The 21,249-nt window shown below is 41.6% G+C and overlaps 1 protein-coding gene across 3 annotated transcripts in view; it reads left to right on the top strand.

Moving 5' to 3' along the window:
• TSPAN9 (tetraspanin 9) overlaps window positions 1-21,249 on the top strand; it is a 171,276-nt gene that overhangs the window by 35,422 nt on the left and 114,605 nt on the right. Inside the window, exon 3 of one of the 3 annotated variants that reach the window (XM_032098881.1) lies at window positions 5,524-5,672. The exons of the other annotated variants lie outside the window; for them this stretch is intronic. Coding sequence (XP_031954772.1) covers window positions 5,588-5,672 — 85 coding nt within the window. The 5' untranslated portion in view covers window positions 5,524-5,587. The remainder of the gene's footprint in view (window positions 1-5,523; window positions 5,673-21,249) is intronic. 3 annotated transcript variants of the gene reach the window in all.

Here is a 21,249-nt window from a genome sequence, read left to right as displayed (position 1 = left end):
AGGGCTGAGTTTCAGAATGTGCTTGGGGTGGTCATGAATGTCAAGTTTCTGATGCCTCTCTGAAATGAGATGTAGTAACAGCTGTGCATTCCTATCCTGCTGCAGAACAGGAGGGGGATTCATGTTCTGATTCATATTCATTTGCTAGAGGGAGCTTCTGATTGCCTTCCAGGTGGTGGTCAACTGGGTCTTGCTTGGTTGTCTTGAGAAGTGTCTGTTACATCAGGAAACTTCAGGAACTGGGAGTGGAGGAAGAGGGAGAGAAATAGTCAGCAGTCTTCAGAGAGCATTTTACCAGGAGGAGTGTGTTGGCTGTCTAAGGCAACAGCAGTTAATACAAAAGGTTACAATCAGGGGGAGTGGGAAAGTCTGTTCCTAGTCCTTGAAATTGCTTGGTGATGATGGTATAGTAGTTTTGTCAGCCTCTGCTTCAGTATTTCCATCTGCTAGATGGGATGCTGCTTGTGAGACATATTCAGCTTGACAAAATGAAGTTCCTTTCGTGCAGCCAGTTTACTAGGGATTGTATTTGTCCGATATAACTTTGTGTATCCCGTGTGCAGAAAAAGGGTGTTGGCATGAAAAAAAGAGTAAAAGATAGTAACTTCAACATTTCTGCTTTTGTTTCACATAATACATCATCACTACTACTTGTTTAAAAGCTTTCGAACAAGTTTTTATCTCTACAAGTTAGATGCTGTTATTCTTGCAGGAATTACTCTATTTCCCCCACCTTTAAAACTTGCAATAACCTGCTGATTCAGAAATGAGTGTGTCCCTTGGCATCGTGTTCTTTCATAGCTCTATCCTTTCCCTTCCTCAGGTATTCAATCTAATTACTGTCAGTGCAACAGCTGCTGCCTCTGCTCTGCTGAAATCTGTGTCTGTTCATTCCAGCGAGTTTCCCGCTCATATCCAGGCTCAGCTGAGAGGGACCCTCCGCCTGTGCCTCCTGCTTTTGTCTCCTGCTAACTAATGACATAAAGCATTTCGGTATACAATTTGCATTAATAAGATGGAAACAAAAATTGCCCCACAAAAACACAAACAAGCACTGAAAAAAACTGTGTTGGGTGAGACAGTGGCTTCTTTGGAGCCTTGTTTTGATAACCTTAGATTGGGAAAAAAATCCCACTGTGCATCTTCATGTCTCACTGAACTCTTTCTTTAGTGAGTTAAGATCAGCTCCCTTTCCCGCCAGCTCATTGTTTGATCAGGAGCTTGCAAGTGCCCAAGATGCAGGGCAACACAAAGAGATGTTGTGTCTGTTCATGTAGCATAAGTATATATATATAGGACAGGGCAGTCTGAAAATGTAATTAAATGTAATAAAAAAAAAAGGAGTGGCGGTGAAAAACATGCATGCATTATTCTAATCCTGCTCCCTTCAGAACAAAGAACAAATGTGGCTGCTGCAACTCCAGTTGCAGCCTGTTCTTCTTAGCTTATAAGCATGCATGAGAGGAATCAACTCAATAGAAAGTAAATGTACAATCACAAAATAATTACAGTAATGTGTTTAAGGATGGTCTCCTATAAGCTTGCTTTCTTTGCTCTTTCTCTGTTCACTCCAAAGCTCATTATAAAAAGTATAATGTGGAAATAAGGGATGGGGGAAAAAACCCAAGCCAGTCTCTGTTTTGCTTTTGAGCCATGTGAGGAATGCCTTCAAAGGTGTTAGTTTATTTTATATATGTTGTTTAGTTAGGTTATTTGTTCCTCTACACAAAAAATTCAAATGCACCAGGAGTATGGTGGAAGAAAGATTTTTTTTTTCTGAAATGGGGGAAACAGAGATGGGAAATAAGAGGATAGGGAGCACAGTAAAGCTTTGTCCTTTCTCTCTGCCACTCATCCTTTTTGATTTCAAAGCTATTTTGCCTTTGTTTAATTTCTCATTAAAACTCAGTCTTTCAAGCTTATTTTTCACAGCCCTGGAGACCAGAATCAGAATCTCCACTCACTTCCCACCCTGCTACACCCTTCCCGTACAAACTGGAATTAAAAAAAAAAAAACAAACCCTGCAATTTCAGAATATACAGCCAAACTGAAGTTGCCAACACTGGATACGTGTTCTAAGGTGCATCTAAGGAATGGAGGTCATTTCACTGATGCTACCTAGTATTGCACACTTGTTTGTATAGAAGTTGCCATGGAGTTAACTCCTCCATCTTCTACCCATTCCTACCCTCCCATCAGTAGATGATGGTTTCCTCTGTTCATACTTAAATAACTCGTCAAACTGACATAATAGGAACATGCTGGAATTTGTAGGTGACGTGCATTTAAATTGTCTCCTTGTCAAGGTAAGAGCTGGTTTTTTGCTTTTGTTTTCATGAGGCAGAAAAAGAGAAAATTGCCATTTGCCTGGGATTTCTCGATGACCTGAATGTATGAGTCCCCAAGGCTGCAGTCCTGTTTTTGGTATAGACCCTGTCACTCACAAAGTAGCACAGACAGCCCCCTACTCCTGCACCCCCTGCACTGTGGATCCTCCCGTTGTTAGCCCTGGATGCAGAGTCCATCCACGAGCAGGTCTTCCAGGTGACTTCCAGACTTGAGTGTCTCCAAAAGTTGGCCAGAACCACCCTAATCTCTCCAGAATCAAGTTCCACTAGTTGCCTGACTCCCAGAGACACATGCATACCTGTCTGCCAAGCCGCTTAGTTTAACTACCTGCTTAGCCAGCAAGTAGCTGCTGGCTAGTGTGGCTTTATAGTTCCTAGCAATTACACACCCACTGTGACACCACACATGCATGGACTTTAAGACCTGTAGTCCCACTCCAAAATCATCACCATCTACAGAAAGGTGAATAAGTAGGCTCACCAACCTTTGGATACCAATCATTCCCACACAGAGTGGAAAAAAATATTTTTTCCCCCTCATTTATCTTTTTTTTAATGACTCTTATTCAAGAATTTTAAACTATTAGGTAGCTGCAAAACCCCTTTGTGTAGGACATGACAGTGATGGATGCTTGGCTTTCTGGTCATCTTTGCATTTATTTTTCTGTTAAGGTATTTTCTGTAGTGTTTATCATCAGCTTATTTATGTGCTTATATAAAAAAGATTCATGATGAATGATGACCTGACAGGGCTGATGATAACAATTCTGAGTAGTTTATTTATGCGCTACTACTTTTTTTGCTGTAACTGCTAAAATACAAGAGGGATGAAAAGGATGTGGGAACTCCAAAAATACCTCTTTCTTAGGCTGTTTTTACCCAGCTGTTAGTTTGGCCCCAGTCCTCCAGTTTCCCCCTCAACTCTATCTGCTTTCTCTCTTTCCTTTTTCCCCCTTCCACTCTCCAATCTGCTGCAGCTGTTAGAATTTCATCATTGTCTTCAAATACCACGTTTCTCATTTGCAGCACATCCCCTTCTGTGCTAAGGGGAATGTCATTTGTGTTCATTCTCTGTTTCCCCCATTTCAGAAAAAAAAAAAAATCTTTCTTCTACCATACTCCCGGTGCATTTGAATTTTTTGTGCAGAGGAACAAATAACCTAAGTAAACAACATATGCTAAGGGGGATGTCACATGCTTTGCATGTGTATTATTGTCAGATGATCTGCAGCCATAGCAGTTCTTACACATTTGATTGCAGCAAGGGTCAATTCCTTGGTAAGAGGCACACATAAGATGCATAAATATTGAAGGATGAGGTTTGCAGACTTGCTGGCAGAAAGTGGTTGCGCCTTTTTGTTCTCACGTTCTGCTTTTCAGATGCCTTTGCCCTGTAGTTAGCCTTATCAGCATTTGATTTAACACTGGATGCCAGCATATTTATTCCTTTTGGCAGTTTTAGTGCCATGTCACTCACTGACTGTCACAGTTGTATCATATTAGATGGCTTATCCTAAAAAGCTATTTCAGGTATGAAACCACTGCTCATTCTAATATACTTTATCTGTATATCTGTTGGGGTTTTTTTCCAGCTGATTTTTAGGTTTGTGTGCACTTTGAATCAATGGCTTTTGTGAATTTCTTTCTGCTCACTGTCTTCATTTCTGCCTGATACTGATTCTGCACTTACTCTGGCTTTCCCAAAAAAACCCTGGTAGTGCCCTTGCTCTTTCCTTACAGTCCTCCATAATTAGAGTCTCTGATGGAGTCCTGCAGGTTTGGCAGGGCATCCTAATTTGGACTTGGGGGTCAGCTTGGAGTTCTGAGTTACTCTTAGCTTGGTTCTATCTTCCTCCCACAAACTGGCCTAAAATAGATGTTAATTACAGTGTTTCTTTGCTACCCTCTGGTTCTCTTTAAGAGAGGTCCTTACTCTCCTCAGGCTACAATGCCTGTAGATTTAACTTACTGGACCACTGGGAGGAGAAACTTATTCCAGGGAACAGAATAGACCTTCAAGTCCAAATTGGTTTGTACCTGCACATGTAGTCCACATGTGTGTATCTATGTGCCAAAATAAACCATGTGACCTTGGATGTACAGAATGAAGTCATGGAACATCTGTGCTCACTGATGCAAAGCTTCTGTTTGTACTGAAAGCACCATGCCATTATATATTGCCTCATTTCTACATTGGATGCATATTGTGAATTCTGTTGTGCAAATACAACCTTATTTTGTGCAGTCTAAGGCAGTTTAAAGCAAAATACTTCTGTCTGGACTTGTCGTCTTCTATTCTTCCCTCTCAAAAAATGCCAAGGGCATTTGCACAACACTTTTGACATTTCCAGGTATTTTTCTTTTTTCTGTCATGTTTGTTTCATTAAATCCTTTGTAAAGAGACAGTGGATGCAACTCCTTTTGCAGTGTTAGTTCTCTGTATAATGCATGGGCACAGGACACTTTCCAGTCTCTCTGCCCCCAGCCTATCCTGGTGCATAGTGTTATTCCTCTTCAGGTGCAAGACTTCACATTTCCTTTTGTCACTTTTCATGAGGTTCCTGTGAGCCCATATCTCCAGCCTGTCAAGGTCCCTGTGAATGGTGGTATAACCATCTGGTGTATCAGCCAATCTTCTTGATTTTGTATCATCAGCAAATTTGTCAAGGGGAGACAATGGCAGTGGCAAATACACCTTCACAAAACTCTCATTTACTTTGGTAGCTCAGAGTGAAAGCAGGATCTTGCCAGGTGACCTAGGGAGAAAGAGTGTTAGCTGGATGCAGTATAACTCCATTGTGTAAAGTTTAAAAAAGTTTTCCTCCGCCACAGGGCTCTTGGATTTCTGTGCTGATGAGGACTGTGTGTGACCTTTCTATGTTTTAATTATTCAGGAAGGATGTCCTACACTACAGAGTGCCTGTTAATAAAAAGTCTGAAATAAATGCTTCAAATGACTACTTTTGGTGCTTACTTTAGATCCTGTAAGTCAAGGAGATCCTAGCTGGAAATCCTTATGAGACTCTAGGAAGCCCTGAGGGGCTGCAGGTGTTATCTCCCAGTTCATAAGTAATGCTCAGCACATTTTGAGTTACAGGAAATGTGATTTTTTTGTAAATATATAGAGATTCATGACTATCTTGGATGGACCTTTCTGTTTCTTACTTTTACTAGTCAGGAGGGACCTGCTCTCTTCAGCAGTCTGCGACTTGTTGGCCACGTGGCTTTGATATGCTCCATGCAGGACAGAATGCCCAGCTCTCCTCCACCTGGTGTTGAATGCTGCTGGTTGAAAATCGCATCTGCTATGGCTAATGCTCACAGTAAGCAGTCCTGAAAGTGCATTTTTACCTTGTGTTTCTTGACCTAGAGGTTCTGGGGAAATCACTTTAAACAACGTGTTTAAACTCTGCAAGCCTTGGTCTGAAAACAGGTGTTTAAAACTGATTGCCAACTTACTTTGGGGATGTGGACTTAATTGGTTCATTCTGCTAACAATGTTTTTAATGGACTTATCTCTTACAAGTCTCATCAAGTCCTCTCTGCTTTCTCTTGCCAAATAAGTATTCCCTAATAATCCCCAAATCTCTTCCTTCATCTTCATTATTTATTTGCTTGTTTAATAAATAATTTTTTTTCTCCCAGAAGCCTAAACTGACTTACATGTGAGCTGCTCCTTGGCTGAACCACATAGCAGTTGCTGTATGGTGTGCTGTATTTATTAGTGTTCTCTGAAAAATTGCTGGTGCTCCAGAAAATTAGGGCTACACAGTGATGTTCCTGAGGCATGTGAAGGTGTCTTGGGAGAATAACATGAAACAGGTCTTGCATGGCTCTGCTGTGCTAAAACAAGAGGGAAGCAGTTAATTCTGGGCTTCCTGTGTTGTACCAAGCTTCTCATTTCTAAAGCTGTCGAAGAAATTCTTGGCTATTTGCAGGATTATGGGCTGGATTTCCTGTAGAACCCCACACTGCAACTGCCTTCCTACTAGAGTGAAACATTAGTAACTAATAACTGATTCATTTAAACTGTTACCTAGACATTCTGCAGAATTGCTTCCTAAACAATCTGAATAAACATTTTGAATGACGTTATTTTAAAATTCAGTTGATCTAATTTATTTTCCACGAGTGTATCTTTAGAATAGAATAGTCTATTTCAGTTGGAAACTTACTCCAGATAAACTTCTGCTCTGTCAGCATCCTAATGGAGGAATTGCACACAGGATCTGCAGCACCTTTCCCAAGGAAAGAAAAGGAAGGAAATGTAGATTTGCAGATTTTGTCCATGTCACTCACTCACAAATAGGTCCCTGCAGAATAATAAAGAGCTTCAATATCATTGACTTTTTTATTTTTTTAGCTAAACAATCACAGGCTTCACATAGTATAAAAGTCCCTCTAGCTGGGTACCATTTTAGGAGACCTCTATATTATATTACATGTTTCTAGCTGCTGGTTCAAATTTCTAAAGTAGGATTTTTCTGATTACAAGCTAAAGTTTGAATTTCCAGCCCCACTGAATCTCCCTCCAAATCTGCTGACTCTGCCAGGCAGACTGATGTTTTACTGGATTTGTTAATGTTCAAGCTACATTCTTACCATTCTTTTCTCACAGGAAAATATCTGTAAATAACTCTGTCTAAAATTTCTTACTCTGCTGGGTTTCCTGTCACTCTCAGGAACTTTAGTGCCTTCTTTATTTTGAGTGTTAGTATATCTCCAAGAATAACCAGCTGAGGGTATGATGATGGATCAGTGCCATTTGGGTAAAGAAGCGTATGTTGAAATGTGCTTTTCCTACCTTGTTTTAGAGGTACATAGTATCACTTTATCCTTGCATATATTAAGGGAGATTTTTATTTCTAGGTTTTAATCTTAAAGTAGGATTATTGTAACACTAGTTTCTTCCTTTGTTTCCTGCATGAGTCACTGGTTCTGTTAAGGTTTAGTGATTGAATCTCACCCAAAAGCCTTTCGCCCCCACCTCCCCCCCCAGTTCTAAAGTTTTCAACCACAAATGCCAGTATCAAAAATTATATTTATTGTATCAAGAACAAGGAGTCCAGTTTAACTAGGAAAAAGTTGCAAAGCTGTTGCTGAGTATAAAGTTGAATTTAAAGTTTTCTTCCCCTTCAAGACAATTGGACAAATTTATTTAGTCTCATTTCTAGTCTTTTGTCTCATCCCCAAAACTACACTTTGTAGTTCCTTTTGATTCAAAATAGATGCACTAATGAACTCTATCAATAGAGCTATGTTTAGGCCAACATTTTTGAACTTCTGCACTTCTAAAACAAAGACTTCAATGTATTTCCCTTTTTTTATATTAAAAGATTTTGTGAGAAGATTGTGGATAATTGAGAGTTTTACAAATTAACCTTAAGTGTGAATTTCAGGACTTTAAAGCAGACAGATTTCAAAAGTTAGTCAGTATTCTCTGTTTGGACCACTGCCAATCCTCGTTGCACTTGGGAGGTGGGGTTTCTGTGTTTTTCTGAAGAGTTCTTTTGAAACTTTCTCTCAAAAAACCCCGAATCATCTATTTGTTATCCAGTTTCAAAAACTTGATAGAGCATCCGAGAAGTGCTAGGTAGTTCACACTCATCAGGGCCATTATCTTGAATATGTGCTGTCTTTTTGTGACTTTTCAGTCCTTCTAAGGGTTGCCATGGGAGTCAGTCAGCAAACTGGTGAGGACCTTCTACAGCACTGTGCTGGGACGAGGACAAAATGGATTAAACAAGGTTAAACAATGCTTTGGTTTGAGAGAGTTCTGTTGCTCCAGCTTTTAGCTGCAGTGTGGAAGCGTTCCTGCTTGAGTCAGGAGTGTGGTTGGAGCACGAGTGTAGGAAGTGTGCATTATCTGTGCTCTGAGCATGTGAAGAGTTCCCCACAGCTGAGTGCCTGAGCTGGATGGAAGCTTTACCACATTCCTCAGCTCTTGAGAGTGGAACTTTCTGCATTGAAAGGGTGGGATGCCTGTAGCTGATGGAAGCCCCGAGCTTGGCGAGTCATGGTCTTCTTACGAACGGCACCTCGGGAATTTCAGGATCTTTGGGTTTTCTGCTCTCAGTAGACAAGCCTGGTTAGTCAGCTGTATGTAGAGGGGAACGTGTTGTACTTGTACACTCTCCTGTAGCAGGTGGGCAATTATATGCAAGAATGACACAGTAATAAGAACTACAAGCACGAGCTGTTTTAAGGTAAGATCTTCTTGCTCTGGTTGGCTGGCAATTTGGACTTAATTGGAACTTACTTTATTATTCTGATAATTTATATTTAATCTAAATGCATCGTGCTGGCTGATAGGAGTATATTAAATGTAGCAAATCTTCTGCTGGGTAGTCTATAATACAAGACTGTATTACTGACTTTTCAAGAGCTGGCAGGCTTTTTACAGGCCAAATTATCATGCAAAATGTCTGGGAGCATATGATTTATGCCAAAGGTGCTGTAAGATTGCATAAATTTAAGACTTTTATTCTCAACTATTGCATTCATACACTAAAATAATTATAGGGTGCTGATGATGCAGCACCATTTAAGAAAATGAATGACTTAATTTTACTTAAGTCTATTGTTAAAGATAAAACTATGCTACTGTATTAAAAAAAAAAGAAAAACCCTGCACAAGATGATGAAGTGCTGTCAAGTCATAGATCATAACACTGCAACTGGGAGTTGCTCTCCGTGGAGAAATTGGATTGGTTTAACATCCTTTTTTTAGAGTGTCCTTACATGATCAAACAGTTTATACAATGCTAAAATTTGGTGAGACCTCTGTTGCTGTAAACCTTTCATACTGACTATCCAAGAGCGTGGCCAGCAGTTGGATCTGAACCGACTCGCTGCTAAACCTGCTATAATTATTCATAATCATTGTCTAGGAGTGGGGGTGGGGATATCATTATTTCTGGCACAAAGATGCTGAGAAGCAGGAAATTACTAGGTCTTGTGTATACACCTGATGGTTGGCACTTGAGTGTGAGCACCTACACCATCAAGCTGAACTCAAGACTGCCTGCTTGACCGTGTTCTATTTGGAAACCAGCTTCCTGTGTGTGGGGGGGGTATTGTTTGGGCTGTAGGAATCCAGATTACCTTCTGGTTGACTGTAGGAGAACTTGTCTGTCCACTGAGGCATGGGGTTTGTGTGGCCTGCAGGGGAGGGAAGAACTTGACAGGCTATTGGCACAGAAACAGTCAGTTGTGTTGTCCTCACCCTTACAAACAGATTGACTTTTCCAGAAAAGTACTTGGTTTTCCTGATGTGACCTACCAGATGAAAAACATGAGTAAATTATGAAGAAGAACTGAAGGGGGAAAAAAGAAATCCCCACCAAGTTACATCTGCAGTGAAGAACAGCCTGAAGAGGTAACTGAACCAAAGAGCTTGGACAGTCAGTGACAGGACAAAGAAATGATGCTGAGAGATGGCCCATGTCAAGCCCAAATGTGTTCAGCCTGTGTCAAACAGAAGCAGCAGCCATCATTCAGCAGTCCTCAGGTGTCCCAAGTGGAAGCAATGGAGCTGGAGAGGAGGAAGGGTAGGGAAGGATGGATGGTACAGATGTTTTCTTGTACCATTTCTTGACCCCCTGTACTCCCTTACATAAGGACCCTGGGAGCAAATGCGGTGTTAACAAGACAAGTCTGCAGTGCATCACAAGCAGTTGCCCCTTCAGCTGTTTCTCACTCACCATCAACACTGAAATGGGAAACAGGAAAAAGAGCAATGGGAGGGGAGTAATAGGTAAATAGGTAAATAGCTGATTCTATTTACTAGCAGTTCTTTCCAGGTCAGCGTGACACTGACAATCCAAGTCCCAGCCGTGCTAGAAATTTTGGTAAGAGCTCAGACATTTAATATTTGAGGTGGCCTTTCGTAGTTTAAGTTGTGATAGATGTATCTTAACAATTTTTATTTATTTTTTTGTTTCACATCAATCATCTGGTTTTATTTATCATATTTCCAATTCTGAGCACTCCAATTGTCTTTTTTAAAAGTAAACCTTGAGTATTTCTCTGGCAGAACAGAGTGGCATTGACATAAACTCATATACTGGTGCTCTGTTTTCCCAGCCTTCCAGAAAATTGCTGGTCAGCAATACCTACAGGGAAATATATGGTCTTCAGGTGATTTAAGTGAGGCGTGTGCACTTAAAGGCTTTTGTGGAACTGTGCTGGATTTTTCTAAGATGAATTTAATTCAAGCTCTTATAAAACAAGTGAAGGAACTGCAAAAAGCTTGACAGTTGCAAGAGAGTGACCTATAGTAGGATGATCTCTAAAGAAGGAAGAATGAGCAGTGTCACTTTTTTTTCTCTCATCTGTGCTGCTTAAAGAAAGCTTGGAAGATTATTTCCATGTTTTTGCCACTTATAACAATAGAAACTCAGATCTGACTGAACATCAAAAGATATTTTCAGTAGTTGGAGAGTAGTGGCATCACAGCTTTCAAATTAATTTTGAAATAAATTATTACTTGAAGATCCCTATCTTTTTTTTTTTCCTTAATGTAATTCAAGCACTTTCTGAATTCATTGAGAATTTTTAAGGATAGAAGAACCACAAGTCCATAGCAGAATTGCCTATTTTCATATATACATATACAGTATATTTTCATATATTCATGTACAGTGAAAAGCAAACTTTATCATTCTGCTATGTCAAACACGTCCAAAAGTCCAAAACCTGTTGAGAAAAATCCTTTTTTTTTGTAGGGCGGTTTTAAGTTCCCCATTTTACGATAAGTGAAATAAAATGGAACTTATGTGGATTAATTTTTTCCCCCATTATTAATTTAGTTGTTATTCTCTGGGAAAAAATAGATTTGGTGTTAGCTTTGGTGCTAGTTTTGGCAGGGAAATGGGAAATAAGGAAATGGTTTTACTGCTTCTCATCACATAATGAATGGTCCACTGATTAAGAATTTCAATTTCCATGTGTTTTGCATTATGTTAAAACCTCAAAAACTACTTATTAGCTGGTGTAATATTTAATTTAGGATTATGTGAAATCGGATGTGGTTTGAAATCTGGAAATGAGTTAAAACTGTAAAAATTTGTTACATGGTTATATAAGGCTACGTTAATTGTGCTGGAGGCTTAAAGAATAATGTTTTTAAAAACATGCTTTGCATTTAAAATTAGCATTAGGGCAAAGAATCTATTATATGTCGAAGTTTATTTGTTAGTCACTGTGTTGAAGTATAAAAATGGAACTTATCACTGTGTTTCAAGGTTTGGGGTATTTTTAGTTAGGAAGAAACCAAGCTGTTTTTTCTTCTTTTTTTTTTTCCTTTCTTTTTTCCCCCTGTTAGTCTACAACTTCATGTGAGGTTGTGTTGGGGTTTAGCCCCAATGATCAGCTAAGTCCCACGCAGCTGCTTGCTCCCCGTGGGATGGTGGAGAGAATGGGAAGTGTAAAAGAGAGAAAACTCATGGGTTGAGATAAAGACAGTTTAATAGGGAAAGCACAGTCTGAGTACTCAAGCAAAGCAAAACAAGGAATCATTCACCACTTCCCATGGGCAGGCAAGTCTTCAGCCCTCCGTGGAACAGTGAGGCTCCATCATAGGTAACAGTGACCGGGGAAGACAAAGGCCATCACTCTGAATATTCCTGCCTTCCTTCTTCTTCCCTGAGCTCTACATACTAAGCAGGACACTATATGGTCTGGGAGATCCCTTGGGTCAGCTGGGGTCAGCTGTCCTGGCTGTGTCCCCTCCCAACTTCTTGTGCACCCACAGCCTCCTTGCTGGTGGGGTGGGGTGAGGAGCAGAGTCTTACTGCTGTGCAAGCACTGCTTAGCAGCTAAAAAAAAGCCAACAAAAAACTCTGTGTTATCAGCACTGTTTCCAGCACAAATCCCATACCAGCCCCACACCAGTTACTGTGAAGAAAATTAACTGTACCCCAGCCAAAACCAGCACAGGTGGTGATGAAAAAGAAGGAGTTTAAGCTGCAGTGTGAACAGTAGCTTCTCAGAAAATACTGCTGCTGTCAAAGGTAATATCACCCAGTTCTATTCTACACTTTATTTAACAGCAAACCTGGAATACTTGAATATGTCTATCTAATTAAAAATATTTTAATAGCTTGGCAATTTTTAGATCTTAGAAGTTGTCATAACTTGGAATTTTTAGTAATTTCAGTTGAGGTGAAAATATACCTTAAACTTGCAGATGTATCTGATTTACTGAAAGCATTGAGACACGAGGCAGTCATTGTTCATAACATGGGTTCACATGGGGAAAGTGCTGCTTAACCAACTTCCTTTTATGACAAGGTCATCCACCTTGTTGACCAAAGGAAGCCCTTTTTTTTTTTTTTTTTTTTAATTTTATCAAAGCTTTAGGTTCTTCCTCTCACAGTGTCCTTCTGGATACACTGTCCAGCAGACATCCAGACAAGTTCATAGGACATGGAGTGAGCAAAGGGCTGTCAGGTGGGACTCACGGGGTTATAGCAAATGGAGTTACATCAGCCTGGCAGTCAGTCACCAGTAGAGTTCCCCATGATTCAGTTTTAAGGCCAATGCTCTTTAATGTCTTCATAAACTATCTGGGCACTGGAATCAAATGTACCTTAAGGAAGTTTGCTGATGAGGAGGAGCTGTGGGCACCCTCAAGGGCAGGGAGACCTTACAGAGAGATCTGGATAGCCTGGGGAGCTGAACAGTCATCTATCACATAAAATTTAGCAAGGGAAAGTGCCACATTCTCCACCTGGGATGGGACAATCCTGGTCGTCTCTCTGGTCACCAGTGACAGGACACAATGGAATGAAAGTAAATGAAATGAAGCTACGTCGGGGGAAGTTCAGCTTGGACATTAGGAACAGGTTCTTCACTGAGAAGATGGTCAGCCACAGGAACAGGCTCCCCAGGGAAGTGGTCACAGCATCAGATCTGTCAGATTTAAGGAGCATCTAGCTGAAGCTCTTAGTCATATGGTCTAGTTTTAGGCAGTTTTGTGAGGAGCAGGGAATTGGACTTGATGATCGTTATGGGTCCCTTCCAGCCTTAGATAGTCTGTGATTCTAGGATTCATTCTTTTGCCTACTAAGTGGAAAATGACATGGCTCTTATGTAAAATGCAGCAACCACCTGCCAAGTTGTTCATAGAATTTTAAAGAATTCATTTTCCTTTCATTACTGTGCACACCTTTGCTTTTTTTGTGTTTTGATTTTAAAATGTGGCTGTCTGCATTCAGCCTTTTGCATTTGAAAGATGAACAAAGATTTGGGATAATGTTAATTCCTGCAAGGTCTGGTGTAAAAGTGCTGAAATATACTTTTTAGCTGCTTTGTGAGGCTTTTGGAGAGCCTGGTTTCCCATTAGGGTTTCAGTTTCAGAATGGAAAAGACACGTGTAGCAAGCAGTCTCTGCATTGCCGTGCTGCAGCAGAATCCCATAACGTGAGGTATCTGCCTGTAATTCAAAACTTCAAGAGGGATCCAGCTGAAGCAACAAAGGTCCCACTTTTGGCATTTGTGCAGCAGCTGCCTGGGCATTGTGCCATTCATCAGAGGCAATGCACATTCCCTCTCAATCCTGCTGTGATTCCCTTCCTCCCTCCTGTTTCAAATGCTTTCGTAGAGCTGAACAGTGTGAACTTTCATCAGAGGAGGTGAAAGTGGTGTTGCTCATTCTGAACATGCTGGGATTGTTTTCCCAAGTTCAAGTCCCACTGAAGGTTTATTCCTGTTTTTCTCCTCCCATTTGCTCCCTTTTAGCCCTAGAGTTGACTTACTCTTTGGTGTAATTACATGAAAATAGCTAAGAGCCTTTTCCAGGCAAAGAAAATTAATGTCCTTCTACACTGAGCTGTACTGCATTACCAGTAATCCGGTTATGTTTGGTCCTTTGCAAATGAAGGCCATAAAAGACAAGCAGCTTTGATCCATCTCAGTTACAATTGCCATGATATCCCATCCTTGGAGTCAACGTGGAGTTTTTTCAGCAACAGTTGGTACAGTTTCTGAATGTGGAACTTAATTTTCATTGTTACATGATGTAAATGATGGTTGGGGAGATTTTAATTACATCATTTTGTAAGAAGCTGTAGCTAAAAACATAAACATCATCTATCTGTCTTCTGGAAGAAAAAAAATTGAAGTAAACCCAAAACTTTGTCATCGTGAAATAAACCTTAGGAACCTCTGCACAAGAGCAGCTGTGAAAGGGAGTACTGGATGGGTGGTCTCTCCATCAGGGAATCTCTCTTTCCCTCTCTTCCCATTCTCACCACCCCTTGCTCATGCAAGCAGTCTGGTGAGCATTTAGATGAGCTCCTATGGGATAAACCAACTTTCTATTTTAATATATGCTGTGGTAAGATTGTTGTGTTTAAAGCTTGCTTCGGCTGTGTCCCATGTGATCTTGTTGGCCATGTACTGAAGTAAGAGACTGCTGTGATAAAATAGATGTGGAAGTAATGCTGATTATGAGCAGTGATAAATTTTGGTGGTTGAAAGAGCCTCTTTGAGTCACCCCTGCCCAAGAGAAGATTCCACACACAGCACCTTAAAGATAGTTCTCTGAATTGCTCTCCTTCAAATTGTAGAGCACTGCAGCTTGCCTCTTGACCTTCTGCTTAAACCCATCCTTCCATGGTGTTCAAGGGAAAAAATTCCAGGAGGACAGATGACTTGTATGTAATAATCTATAATAGTTTCTCCATGTCCATATCACTCTTTGCACCCAGCCCAGGTGGTAGGGTCTGAAAGCTGTTGCCAGCTGATAACTTTCTGGTGGGCTGTGAGAAATGAGCTCCCAGACTGGACTTAGAGAGTAGAGACTCACCGTGGAGGAGAAATGCAGTTTTGCTGCCTAGTACCTATTTGCAGTGTCAGCAGAGGTGCTGATGCAGAAAGAGACCCAGGAGACTGAATTCCTTCGGACTTACGTGGCCCAAAAATAACTCTGTGTGTTTCAGAAAGGACTGTAAAGGTTTACAAATAGACTTGGTACAAACACTACAATTTTGTTCTCACATAACAAGGTGTTAAAAGCAAATATAGTAATAAGGATAAACTATACTGGGTTTGCATACTAAGTAGGAAAGAAAGAGTAATGCTGAGGCTGCCAAAGTTTAGCACTGACAAGAAGCTAAAAGCAAGGGGAGCTTGTGGTGGTGGCTGCTGTGACACCAGGGAAAAGACAGCCTTGGCACAGGTTGCCTGAGAAAGGTGCAGAGCCTCCAGCCATGGAGGCTTTTAGGAACATGTATTGTGCAAGCTACTTAGATGGAGAGCACAGTCCTGGACAATGAGTAGGTATTTCTGCAATTTTTGTGAGGTCTGGCAGACATGAAATGTTTCCCACAGAACTATGAGAGGTATTCTTTTTTTTCCCTCTGCTGGTCTCTTGGGAAGCAGTTACAGGCTGTCTCTACTGTTTCCCAGCTGTGACTGTGGCACAAAGCATCTGGCAGAGCTGGAACTGGGATACAGCTTCCTGCTGAGCAGATGTCTGTATATGTTGATACTGCTTTTGGAGGGATGGGGGTACTAAATGAGTGGTTGAGCCTTACTTGGCTGTGAGTCCGGTTCTGTGAAAGTTAAGGGAACAATGGGATTAAGGTGCATGACTGGTCAATTGCCTGCTGTGGATTCAGTGTGAAGCTACCCTAACATGCCATCCCATTGTCTTCAAGGGGAGTGTGCTGCACCATACAGCCAAGGAGCACCTATTTTGCTTTTTCCTCATTGTTCAGCTGTAATTAATGTGCACTGTTTAAACTCTGCTCTGAAGACAGCCTGCTGTGACATTACTGTGATATTGGAGTGTTTCATAAAATTTTAGGACTTAATTTTTCAGAGCTCTTGGCTGAGGGAAAGTGAAGGGTTGCCATTTCTCCATTTTAATGCATAGGAGTTGGACACAATGAAGTTCAGAAAGCTTTTCATTTCTGGCTGCCCAGTTTTAGACCCTGTATTTTTTCAGGACACTTTGTGTTAAATAACAGCCTGTGTTCATGGTGCACGTCCCACTGTAGTTTTAAGTGCATGGCCATTCTGCCTGCAGAGCAACCTTGGTCTGAAGAAAAACAACTAAGATCCAAGGAATGTGATTAGTAGGAACATGACTATGTGAGGAATTTTGCTATGCATTGGAAAAAGCTGTGGTAAATGCAAGGATCATGTTGGATTTCAAGGACAGGAGTTGACTGGCTTGACATTTAGAGCATTGTTCCTGGCCTTCTCCCTTGCAGGACCTGTATCCTCAAGTGTTACATGATTATGTCCTTCCATAAAGGCAGCAACCTCTAACTGTGAATTATTTCCTTAAATACTTCCCATTTTTCATGGTGGTGTTCACTCAGATGAGCAAGAGTATATGGAGAAAGTGAAAGTTAGTTATTAATGTTCTAACACCCTGTTCTGATCAGAGCTGAGCTCTCTAGGCTTCAAATGTGAAAGATCATATCAAATGATGAGAACAACAAGTCCTTACAGCATGGGCAGCATGATTCCCATTTTCTGTAAATGGAAACAGAAAGCTGCAATTCTGTTGCCAGTAGAGTGGGAGAACTGGGATGAAGATATATATCAGTGTTCCTATGATGTATGTGTAGCCTGTATGTTCATAACTTAGTCGAGGATGTGACCTTCAAAGTAGTTATGCACTTGACTATGCAAGGTTTGTTTTGATTCATTTTAGTTTTGCAGGAGGGCTACATCTAGGAATATATTTTTTCAAATGTGATCACCTCAACATCTGTAATTCCTGTCAATGTATATTGAGATAAGTTCTCTTTGTGAAAGAGATGTAGAGTGCTGATTGCCTTTGCATACTGAAAGTGAGGCTATTCTGTTCTAAGATCTCTTAAGAATCTGAGGCTAAAACAGGAGTTTTAATGATACTTCCTTTTCCATCTTGAAGAATTAATGGACTTTCTCCACTGTAGCTATTTTTTTAGAATTAGTTTTCTCTGTGACCTTTTTTTCTGATATTTTATATGCTGTGTCTTTCATTCTAAGGCTGTGAGATGCCTTCCAGACTCCCTTATAAAATTTCAGAACCTGCCTTAGTGTTTCTTTTCCTCTTTTAGATTAAAGTGCCTGTTCATTCTGTCCCCTTCCTCCCCACCCCCACTGCCCTGGTTTCCCACTGCTATCTCAGGATGCAGTGCTCCTGGTGCTTTGATATGCTTGGGCTTACACTTTCTATTTGAGCTGAGCTCCCTGTCATGAGATAGTTACAGGCCACATTCCTGTGCTGGAAATAGATACTTTTTGCATAACCTGCTTCCTTATACCCTTTAGCATCTAAGGCCTCTGGTGAAGCACTGTCTCCGCTACCATAGATGGAGCAGCACGGGAATCATCAGGAGCTGGGAAAGGTGACGGGGAGAATGGAAGAGCTGTTAGGGTTCTAAGAGGAGGAGGTTCAGGGCATCTATTGGTTGTGAGATAAGCTCACTGTACTATTATTTTCATTTAAACTAAATAAAGGAACCCATCTTTTTCTTATTAGTTACAGATATAGAAAAACCCCAAATACCTTATGAGAGTGATTTAATGCACAAGCACTTAAAGTCCCTTTATTCTGCTCTGTGCCCTTAATAGGAAATTACTCAGCAAGTTCTGCGTCTGATTTTGCCAAAAGATGCTTTCTCAAGGCCCGAGCAGCAAAACTCAAATATTGCTCAGAATGTGTTCTAATAACTGTTGTTTTCTTCCTCATTAAAAAAAAAAAAATAGGTACTTAAAGGGTTAGCCTTTTTGATAAAAGGTTACTCTTGATTTCAGGATTCTATAATATCAGGCAAGGACTGCCTTATAAACACAAATTTCTGTAGTTCTGAATTAATTTTTGCCTGTGGTTTTGTCAAAAGCTACAACTGACTTTGGGAAAGTCACTTTTCTCCTATGGGTATCTGCTTCCAGTCTTTAAAATAGCACTTCCTTTGTCTCTTAGCATTCCAGCTCTTTGCTGCAGAGACAGCTTCAAGTGACAGGGTCCAGTTGTTGCAGGAGGCTCTCCTTGAATCATGACAAACCTAAATTCAGCTTCCTGCTCCTGCCAAAGTTTCCTGTGAGAGCTCTGGCACTTTACTTGACATCTCTTTGCTACCCATGAAATGGGATAATAGGCAGTGTTCTGCTGCACAAAAATATCCAGGAGGTGCATCTTCCAGAATGGACACATTTAGGTTGTAGTTGCCCAGCTTTTGAAAGTGACCTCAAATTGGGATTGCTGTGATCCAGCCTTGTTCTCCTTTTTCCCTGAGCATGCTTTCCTCTGTGGGCTAGTACCTTCTGGAGCTGCCCTGGTGCCTTTTTTCATGGCAATAGTTTGTGGTCAACGCAGTTTCTTGAAGGGTCTCATTGAATAGATACAAATACCAGCACCTGGGAAGGGTGGGGTGCTGCGGGGAAAGTGAGGAGACCAGAGGAACTCAGGACTTTGGATTTGCAGTGGCTTTAAGTTGCCAAAACCCTGCAACCTAGAAAGAGACTGCAGACACAAGATGTTGAATAAATAGCTATGGACAGGACAAAGACACCTTGTTCTCCACAGGCTTGGTGTGCAGGTTCTCCTTGCTTGAAAGCTGGTACAGCATGGTATCTTAAAATAACATTCTAGAGTTTTCTCCAGTCTACCCTGATTATGTTGAGAAATACTCATCCTCCACTCAGTCCCAACATTTCTTGTTCTTGAATGTACTTCCCTGTGCTAAGTCTCCTCCAGTTGCTCTGCTCTGCAGTTCATAGTGTTTGTCTCTGATCTCCAAAGTGGTTCTTCCTTAGGCCTTTTCTCTTGCAGAGCAAACCTAATTCTCTTTCACATTGTTCTTAATATGTAGGAGGTCACTTCCCCCTCTCTCTTTCTTTTCCGAGGTACTACAAGAGGGTAGGTTTAGATTAGATATAAAGAAGAAGTTCTTCACTGTGAGGATGATGAGGCACTGGCACAGGTTGCCCAGAGAAGCGGTGGATGCCCCATCCCTGGAATTGTTCAAGGACAGGTTGGATGGGGCTTTGAGCAGCCTGGTCCTGTGCAAGGTGTCCCTGCCCGTGGCTGGGGGGTGAAACTAGATGATCTTTAATGTCCGTTCCAACCCAAACCAGTCTGTGATCATATGATGTGCAACCCCCATCACCAAACAAAACAAAAAAAAAAAGGCAGGGAGGAATTGAAAATACTTGATTTGACTTGGTCTTTGCAATTTTGTAGCAAGTCCTTCTAAAAGCATGGGAAAGTGTGTTGATAATGCAGCGCCTCACTGTACATAGTTCCGAAATATATCTCATAAGGGACAAATCACTGGAAAAAGTAATTCTGGGGTTGTACATTTATTTCTTTAGTGTCCCTGCTGGCAGCAGACAGCAAAATACTTCCATTCATATCTAATGTTATTCATTTATATGTAGTATATGTGTGTATATATATACACACACCATAACTTCAGTGTAGGGCAGGATATGGATTTTTATGAGTGAGTTCTAAATTTTAAAGTCTGTGTTTAATAAAAGACTTAGATTGTTTTTATCAGGTTGCAGGATGTTCATGATAACTTGTATGCCCTGCCCCTGTTTCCCTTGGTTGATTCTGTGGGAGAAATACGTGCAATGGTTAAGCACAGTGCATCCTTGAATTCATTCATGCCAAATTTCAGAGAATACTGTTAGGTTTATAAAAGGGTCATAAGCATAAAGGCACAGAAGGTGAGAGAATCTGACCAACCCAAAGTACTGCAAAGGGAACACCCTGACCTGACTTCTCCCCAGACTGTCACAGGGGAGGGGTCAGCCTATGATCTGGATGTAAAACCTGTCAAGATGAGTCAACATGAGAGGCCAGTCAGTTCAATTTCAGTCATCCCTGGCATGAAATTTCTCAGGAACAAATGCCGGATCCTGCACCTGGCATGGAGTAACTGCAGGCACAAGCACAAACTGGGAGAGGAGCGTCAGGAGAGCGCCCGCCCTGCAGGGAGGGCCCTGGGGGTACTGGTGGGCAGCAGCTCAGTGAGAGTCAGCAGGGTGTGCCCGGGCAGCCCAGAGGGCCAAAGCTGTGTCCTGGGGGCATCAAACACGGCAGCACAGCCGGCCAGAAGGGGGGATCATCCGCTGTGCTCAGCGTTGGTGCGGCCTCACCCGGGGTGCTGGCAGCAGTTCTGGGCCCTGCAGTGTAAGAGGGATGGGAAGGAGGAGAAATGCATCCAAAGGAGGGCAACAAAACTGGTGGAAGGGCTGGAAGGTGTGTCCTGTGAGGAGCAGTTGAGGGCTCTGCGAAAAAGGGAGACTGAAAGGTGATCCCCTTGCTCTCTGCAGCTCCTGAGGAGGGGAAATGGAGAGGGAGATGCTGATCCCTTCTCCCTGAGATCCAGTGATAGGATAAATGGAGATGATTCAAAGCTGCATTAGAGGAGGTTTAGACTTGACATTAGGAAGTGTTTCTTCCCCAAGAGGGTGGTCAGACACTGAAACAGGCTTCCTAGGGAAGGAGTCGATATCCTAAGCCTCTCAGTGTTTAAGGGGCATTTGGACCATGACCTTAATAACATGCTTTAACTTTTGGTCAGTTCTGAAGAGGTCAGACAGTTGAATTAGGTGATTGCCATAGGTCCCTTCTGACGGAACTATGCCATGCCATGTCCTGGCCATGCCCTGTGTCTAATCACTGCAGTTCATCTCATATTCTTCCTGACTTCTATTTCTGACTGTTTCTGTGGGTGAGGTGCTCACTTTTCCCTGTGGATGCATTGAGTCTAAGTGCCAGCAAGTAGAGCCATGGCCAGGGATCACAGCACAAGCCACTGGAGGGGTTTTGCAGACCTCATGGGTTATCACCTGTGTCAGCAACAATGGAGACCAGGGCACTGGTACTGGACAGAGCAAGCATCTAAGGCCAGCATTTGGAGAGATCCATGTTGTGTATAT

The sequence above is a fragment of the Corvus moneduloides genome, chromosome 2 (genome assembly GCF_009650955.1).
Source record: "Corvus moneduloides isolate bCorMon1 chromosome 2, bCorMon1.pri, whole genome shotgun sequence".
Classification (NCBI taxonomy): Eukaryota; Metazoa; Chordata; class Aves; order Passeriformes; family Corvidae; genus Corvus; species Corvus moneduloides.
The sequence above is the reverse complement of the archived record's forward strand: the minus strand, read 5'-3'. Positions and strand labels throughout refer to the sequence as shown.